The sequence below is a fragment of the Solanum tuberosum genome, unplaced genomic scaffold, assembly GCF_000226075.1.
Source record: "Solanum tuberosum cultivar DM 1-3 516 R44 unplaced genomic scaffold, SolTub_3.0 scf00788, whole genome shotgun sequence".
NCBI classification, from domain to species: domain Eukaryota; kingdom Viridiplantae; phylum Streptophyta; class Magnoliopsida; order Solanales; family Solanaceae; genus Solanum; species Solanum tuberosum.
The window spans coordinates 49,939-58,976 of record NW_006239693.1 but is presented as its reverse complement, the minus strand read 5'-3'; the positions used below and the strand labels follow the sequence as shown (position 1 = coordinate 58,976).

Genomic DNA, 9,038 nt, shown 5'->3' with positions numbered 1-9,038 from the left:
AGGAAATATAAAATAGCAGGAACATTTAAATAAGTTTGATTCTTTATCGGATCATAAAAACCCACTTTCTGAAGATCTTTTCCTTCTCTTCGGGATCGAACATCAATTGCAACGATTCATTGAGATAAATGTAGATGAACAACAACACCCCCCCCCCTGCCGAAACGTAGAGGAAGATTTCTCCTCATACAACTCGAGAAAAATGATTGATTAAAAGTTTTGTCTCTATGTGGAATTCTATCTAAGAAATGACAATTGGATCTATAAAATGATCAAAGCAATTAAAGATGTAAAATATGTGTGATAAAGTGTATTAGTCCAACTACAAGGCTATATCAATGATATATGATTTTAAATTAGCAGTTAATTGTACAAGAGATCTTTTACAAAACGTTCCAAAATTAATTAGGTACATCCATATCTTCACTCTAAAAATAGAATAGGTGATTTGAATCATTTCTTCTTTTTCAATTTTCAAACTCTAATCGCAACTTAGGATTCAAAATCAGTCAAAAATTGTATTTGAAGAAACGTTGAATAATGAAATTGATTCAATTGAGCAAAAGATGAGTGTTTTATTAAGTTGAAGATTTCTGAACTATTCGTTCAAAAATTTGATTACACAAGTATTTTAATCTTTTATTCGTCATTCTAGAGTATACTAAGTTCAAAAATTACTAAGTCAAACATAACAATGTTGATTCACATCTTGCCAATGGAATATGAAAAATGTTTAAATCAATCACATTATAAATGGTATCGTTATCAAAGATTATGATTCATATGAAGACGTTATTGCTACAATTTCAAAGCAACTAAAAATCAATGATACTTGTTTAAGTTTAGAAATCAAATACATTTTGACAGATAATTGTATACTTAGGGAGAAAGTGAAAGTTTTTTTTAAAAAAAAGAAAAAACAAAATGATACATGGCAGATTGAATGTATACAAGATATACAGGTTGTGAACATTTAATTTGATATCCTAGCACGGGCCCCATCTGCTTTCGATGAAGCTGAAGAAGAGGGTAATCTTATAATCTCATATCATAATCAAAAAGAGGTAAGAGACAACAAGGATAAAGAAGCTCTCAAGTTATGATGGTGCACCTAAGTTATTGCTTAAAGATTTCAATTTAGAGTAGCTAATAAATTTGAAGAAATGATCTCAAATTTGAGTCGTTTATCTATCCGTATTTTCAGAGCTAGGATATACGGAAGATATTGTTCTTGTTTTGCTTTTTAAGAGAGGTGGAGTTACTGTATCTCGTTGTTGAGATACCGTAGCACAGTTAAAGGAATGTTGATAATCACCTTCACATATGTTTCAGAAGGTGTAGTTGTTTTTCATCCGAAAAGAGAATTACTGCACATACATAACAACACTTATTAATTTTCTGATATAAAATTATTCAATTATTTTTTTAAAATATCAAAAATAAAATTATTATTTTTTTGACAAATATAACAAAATAAATATTATCGGAAATTTCAGAACTCCTAAATTTGATATCTTAAATAGTTATAGTGCAAATGTCTCATATAAATGAAACCAAAAGCAATGAGTTGTGTACTAACCCCTTTTCCATCCCACAAAAATAATATAACTAAAGAGAAAAATAAGTAAACTTTGAAATCCACTAAAAATATTATCACCTCCATCATGTGGCCACTAAGCTTAACACGCTATAGTTATGAGCATCAAGTAATTAAATATAATTCTTTTTGGCCTACATCTATGGTTCAACTATCCAATATTGTGGTTTTTTTTTTCTTTTTTTTCTTGTGGTTTTGTTGACAATAACAAGACAAAAAAAAGAGAGTTGATAGCTATTATTTACCCAAATTAAGATGAGTTGAAGATGAGGACTTGAGCTTGAATTAAAAAAGACAAGCTCAAGATGTTACCCCTCATAGTCTAATACATTGAACATGAAGAATTGCTTTTTGTTAGTTGAGATAGATAAAAGTTGAATTGTCAAATCATCAATATATGTATCTTTTATTTGGGCTTTTGTTTAGTAATCAACAGTGGGATAAAATTTGTAAGTCCAAATATGATATTAAACTTAAAAAAATTATGAGAAAGTCAAAGAAAAAATAAAATAAAATATATATATATATAAAATAAATTTTAAAAATTTATATGTATAAATGATGGCGCACAATTTTTTTTTTAAAAAAAACGACACATTAATTTATTGCAAAAGTTTAGAATCTGCAGAATCTTTGGAAGATATTTTTTGTTTTGCGGTCAATCTTTGAGAGATCAGCGTTGCTAAAAGCCATGCAAAATTATTTACTAAATAGCTAGTGGACGATTTGATTGAAGTTTCCATCTCCCTTCTACACAATTTTTTTGAAATATTTCCTCTGATTTTCGGTTGAAATGTCAAAATTTAATTTTTACCATTTTATATAATCAGTTAATGATAAAGATTAAAGGGTAATATCAAAAGAGTTATTAATTTGTTAAAATGAACAAGTAAAAATAATGAAATGATTTATTTTAATATAAAAGTCAAATAAAATGAAACGAAAGGATATCACCCAATAATGTCCAACAGATCCATGACGTTGTTCTGTCCCACACTAATTATACCAGTCTAGTCCATAATTAATTTGCCGTTATAAGTTTCATGTTTTATAATCAATTAATCTCATCGTTATTATTACTTATTAGGACACCTTATCTATTTTATTTTCATCGATAAGATAGGACGAATAGACTCAAAACTTTGGTCGATGCATTTTATTATTATTACATAGATGACAAACCGCCAATAAGCTCAACATTATTTAGAACTTTATTAGTACTAGAGAACATGGCCACGCTTTGCGCGAGGGTTAAAAATATGTGTTAGAATAATTATTCTTGTGGATTAATTATATCATTATATCATCCAACCGTATCATTATCTCTTCATTTGAAATGATACATGCTCTATTAAAAAATATTTTATTTCCATTGCACTAAATGGGGGAATTGTTAGTATGACAACGTCGTATCATTTGTTATTAGATTGAATTTTAGAGAATATATTCTTTAATAAAAAATTATTTCATCTCCCTATTACATTGAAACCAATAAATGGAAAACGTCTCGTCATTATTTGTAAGATTGATCTAGTGAAATTCCTCTGTGTATATATTTTTTCAAGTGCTCTTCTTTCTTTTTGAAATATGCAATTCGCTATTGCATAATATTTTCATACATCACTTTAACCGCTTTGCTTGATTTTTCAGTTGTATCTGTATTAAAAATAAACGTTTTACAACTTAATATAGTTATGAATATTAACATTAATATTTTACCTTGACAATTCTCCGAACTAATTTGTTGGGGTTGATCCATAATTTTCTTATCAATTGTAGTACTTTTGTATAAGTATTTGTCAAAGTCAAACTAAGATAAAGTGTTGTAATAAAATATAATTTAAATATAATAATATGGAACATTTGAAAAACTAACCTCAATTAATCACTATGAGCAGATAGTGGCTATGAAGATAAATGGTGTGTCTTGATATTTTTAATTTTTTTTGTGGTATTTATACCACTTTTTTCATTTGTAGGTTGTGCTTTCCATTTAATTGTTTAAATTATGAATTAATTTTTTGAATTTGTTAAATGTTTGTGTAAAGGTAAGTGTCAAGATTTTGATAAATAATTAGAGGAAAGTTGGGGATTTGTATTGTTATTTATTTATTATGAAAGATATGTTATGCAAATATAGTAAATGAAAAGGTGTAAAGGATTAGTTTAGAATGGTGTAATTGTATAAAAAATAATTCATATGTAAGTTCATTAACGCACATGATTTTGTAATATTGTTGGTATTTTTCTCTTTTGAAAAATTAGTGTATTGTAAACTTTTTTTCCTTGGTTGTACTCTCCAATTAATTCTTTTAAATAATGAGCTTATTTTTGAAACAACTCCATGGAGAATTGCTATGTATAGATTGATTAATCATGAAAAATTAAATAGAAGGAAGTTGAAAAGACATGCATGATATTTAAGTAAAGAATGCAAATACATAGATATTTTTTTTGTAACTCATGAAACACATTTTTAAATATTATTATTATCATTTACAAAAGTAAATTTTAATAAATTTTTCAATAACACATTATCTTAAAGCACTATAATCAATAGACATTTCCAATAGTGTAGACTCACTGAAGCACTATACGGAAACCTATATACTCTTAATTAGTATTAATCTATCAAACAACAAATGTTAAATATTTAATGGAATTATTATTTTAGTTATTTATTGAAAAAAAGAGGGAATCAAAAACTTAAGAAATTTTAATAATAAATAAATAAACTATAAATAGTCAATCTTTCTATGTATTATACTGTATTTTGAAAATTAATTAACTTTACATTCTCATGTTGTATCAAAAGTTGATTCACATAACTATAAAATTACATCTACATGCTTTCTTGAGTAGCATACATGTATATGTTGACTCCCTTTTCTACTTTTATTTTTAAAAGTATTCATACCTGAAAACACGGTAAGTTAACCTTAAACAATAAAAAAATAAAAATATTCATACCTGAAAACACGGTAAGTTAACCTTAAGCAATTTAAAAAACATAAAATAAAATTAACTAATCAAGTAAAATCCTTAAAGAATATTTAGTTATGATTTAAAGAGGAAAGAAGGAACCTACAAAGAGAAGCAAAGAAAAAAAGTCAAATAATTTTCTCTGAAAGAAAACTCATGATTCATATAATCAAGAATCCAAAAAAAATAATTAAATATATAATTACAATAGAAAAAAATGATAATTATATTATGCATATCAAATCATTTTACCTCGTAAAAACAAACTATGCAAAACTGCCTAATATTCTTCATTATAAATATCTCTCCTGCAAATAAGACAAAAGATGAGGAATAAAAAAAATGAAAATAGCAATCATCATATGTCTCAAAATAGGTTTTTATAAGTGTGCTGTTGAGGAGTTATAAAAATTGTATTATTAAAATAAATTTTGAAAGGGTTATGAATATGAAAGGTTAGGAGTTATAGATGTTACTAATTTAATTATGTAATTGAAGAGGTATGAATTAAAGAGATGATTTTATAAAATAAAATAATTGAAATAAAATAGAATAAATATAAAAAAACCACAAAAAAAAAGATTTTTGGCCATTAAGAGGTGCCACGTTACTTCTTTTTTATCTAGCTTTTTTATATATATATATAGAGAGAGAGATTTGATGTTGACATTAATAATGAAGGTAACATCAACATGTATGTTTTTCATGCACGCATTTTGTAACTTAATGTAACATACATTTTCAACTTTACTTTCATATAATTTTTTGAATTATTATAAATATCGAGTGTGAATAAGAACAAGTTAGTTTCAAGTAAATGATTAGCCCATCTCCCGCACCCCATTAAAAAGGAAACATCTGCTTAAGATTTCAATAATTGAGTTTGCATAATTTTCAGAAACTTATTTTACAAAAAAGTTTTTTTTTTTTTTGGAAAATAATGAAATATCAGAATATATTTGTTTTCTTGAAGATTATTTCATAACACACCGAACACTCAAAATAGATTTTAGATTATTTTTTTTGGGGAACGACTATGTTACGTTCTTGCAAAAACTTTAACCTTATGGCTTATAATTGTGAATATATGATATTCAATCTATCTCAATTTATATGACTTACTTTCTTTTTTAGTTAGTCCCTAAGAAAAAAGGACACATTTCTATATTTAGTAATAATTTAACTTTAAAATTTAAATTTTATCCTCAATGAAATGATTTCTAGCCACATAAATCTGACTTATTTTAGATTACAAATTTCAAAAGTCCTTTTTTTCTTTCTTAAACTTCGTGTCAAGTCAAATTAACTTATATAATTTGAGACGGAGATAATACTATACTAAACATACACAACTATTATACAAGACACGTCTCTAGGGAGCGTTGGACGTTGGTAGCTCAAACCATAGTCCACAAGGGTAACAATCTAATCGCACTCATTTGTATCAATTCAATGAATACATAAATTTTATCACTGAAATATAGTTAACTAACACATAATTTTACTTTAATTTATGACAAATTGATATGATTCGATTTAAGTATAGGTGTGTAAATATTTTTTTTGCGTCCATAGATGATATGGAAAAAACAAGGAGCTACAACTAGGAAAGACTATTGCATCAAAGTAACATTAATTCCAATTTCTCATTCACTTGGCTAATTAAGATTACAAATCTTCCCCTCTTATTGAAACTTCAGTAGATGAACTTTTCCAACCATGACAAAAACAGATATCCTTATCTAGTCATGGCAAAAATCAAGTGAAATATGTACTTCTGATGATCATATAACACCAACAGATGGAAGACTACTATTCCAAAAAAAAAAAAAACTTGAGAAGAATCTGAATTTTGCAAATCCAAATGAAACAGAAATCAATCTGCAAAAAATAAAAAAAAAGTGAGACACTTGGATGAATATATAATGACATATGATTCAAAGTACTTTTTCAAGCTAAGGGTGTTCATACCTCATGATCTTTTCAAGAACTGGCTATAAGAAGCCAATCATATCTCTAGTACAATGACTGCAGCAAAAGAATGCAGTGAAACTTTTAGATGAAATGGTTACGGTGAAAAATGGGACACATATTGAAGTGGTTTGAGTATGAGAAAACTTACAATCAGAATCTGACTTATCCCATTTGCTCCCATTCTTCACAGTACTGTCAAATGCTTCGTTGTCTTGATCAGTATCACTCTCAATCATACATATATTGTCTATGTATCTCTTTCTTGTGGTAGTACCCCTTGGACTGCTTGCTTGAGGATATATCTTTTTGTGTAATATAGCCCTCAGAATCTGATATTTAAATTTAAGTATAATTACTTCATCAAGATTAATTCATTGCATGTGAAAATGCATGAGTAAGAGTGCAAACCTTTTCCATCCTTGATTTCTCAATTTTGGACTGTGGAAGTACTGGATCCCTCAAAGGGGCTGCGAATCCCGCGCTGCAGAACAATGTCTTCTTTAGGAGATATGACAAAGATTTCTTGCTAATGTTCTCCAATTGGGAAGATTGTTCTTGGCTTCTAACATGAACAAGAGTACTATTACTCCGTTCGAAAATGTTCTCTTTATTATTTTCAATAACTCTGTGATCATCATCTACCAAGTTCTGAAGACAGTCAAAGAATTTGTCAAGATCCTTTTTTGATCCTATCTTGGCTGAAAGAGGATTACTTTCTTCATGATCAGGAAATAGATGTTTTAGTTCATTGTGAAGTTGTCCAACTTCTTCAACTGTAAGACTTTGATCTTGTTGTTTCAAATTACCATCATTTTTCCAACTTCCAAATGTACCAATAGCAAGTAGTTCATTAGGCCAGTCACTGAATTCTTCTTTGCATGATTGATGCAACATATGATCTATCAAGTAGAAGACATTTGAGTAAAACAGATAACATGTATGATTTGACTTATTCCCCTGCACATATAAATCAAGAATACTTACGCGTGACCGCCACTGGATTTGACTTATAAGTACTTTGTTTTCCATTAATCTTGGTTTGAATCCAACTAAAAATCTGTTATCATGAGGCTAACATTAACATCTAAACAAATATAATGATCATTCTTCAACATATGCAAAAAATGACAACTTACTTTCATGTTAATGGAAGGATAGACTTTTGACAACTCTTTAATCTAGCTAGCTACAGAGGAAGAGATGTTTATTAGTGTCAAGAGTGGGCTTGGAAAAATTTATACACAAATCTCTTAAGCCAAAGGAAGATATGCATCTTGCCCTTTTATATAGAGATGGGAAGGGAGAAGAATCCAGGATTTAGAGTTATCCCCTTTTTAATTTAATTGTTAATCATATTATATTCTTAAAATAATTTTGTACACATAGTTCGAGCTGAAAGTAGTAAATTTAGTTGAACATGCAGATCAACCGGCTATAAATTCACCTCTAAACAGGGTCATTATATTAGTTCAAGTATATATTTTAATGTACTTTGCTTATCACTACTAGAAAACTGTAAATTACCTGGAGATTATTTTCGCAGAAATTTTCTACGAATTTTGTTGAGAAAATATGAAATTTCTTAATTCTGGACTTTTTTACCTGCGAAAAATTGGTAGGTAAATTTGGCGCCCTTTTCATAAAATTATTACCTAGAGAATTATTTGGGGCAAACAATTTGCAAGTACCATTTTCATAGGTGAATTCGCAAGAAATGAAAAAAAAACTATTTTTAAATTTGTTTGAAAGAAATTCCTAAATAAACTTATTTCCCGATCCAGTTAGAAATAATTACTTAAAAAAATATTTAGAAATAATTTTATATGTGATATTACCTGGAGATTTATGTTCAACGAATTTTGTTGGGAATTTATTTCTTGAGGATTTACTTGGGATTTTTTTTAGTTGTAAAATTACTTGGGGGTTTTATTATTGTGAATTTGATTGGAGATTTTTTGAGGAATGCATACTTGAACTTTTTTAAATATAAATTAAGTGAGAGTTTTTTTTAATCTAAGAACTTGTTTTATTTGAAAACTTCGAGGAATATTTTCTTTTAAATATATTTAACCAAATAAAAAATTACAATAATATAAAAAATAACAATGACATTAGAATGAATTTTATTTTTAAATATCTACTATACTTTTAGATTAGATAATTATTATACAATAATATCAAACTAATACGGTGTTGGAGCATTACGACAAATGTCATTATCAATATTTTTAACTTATCACAAGAAACCAATGATGCGGTTTTTTTTTTCAATTTAAAAGATAGAAACCTATAAAATAATATGGCTTGTTATTTATCTAATAGAAAAATAACTATCATAAAAGTAATTAATTTTGATTTAATATTATTTATATTAAATTGTGTATGATTGAATAAGTCAAGCATTATGTTAAAGTATAGGAAAATTCTATGATATACATTATTAACGTGAAGTTTAATTACCCTTCATTGATAAAATTATATTAAA

At 27.2% G+C, this 9,038-nt stretch overlaps 1 protein-coding gene across 1 annotated transcript; it reads right to left on the bottom strand.

Moving 5' to 3' along the window:
- Positions 1 to 6,177: 6,177 nt before the first annotated feature.
- Positions 6,178 to 7,868, bottom strand: LOC102585817 (uncharacterized). The gene is made up of 6 exons (XM_006367371.2): positions 7,690 to 7,868; positions 7,538 to 7,610; positions 6,962 to 7,452; positions 6,702 to 6,882; positions 6,551 to 6,607; positions 6,178 to 6,460 (listed from the first exon to the last, which is right to left on the bottom strand). Exons 1-5 carry the CDS (start codon positions 7,693 to 7,695, stop codon positions 6,588 to 6,590), a joined length of 771 nt encoding a protein of 256 aa, XP_006367433.1. The 5' UTR covers positions 7,696 to 7,868; the 3' UTR covers positions 6,178 to 6,460; positions 6,551 to 6,587.
- Between the last annotated feature and the right edge of the window lie 1,170 nt (positions 7,869 to 9,038).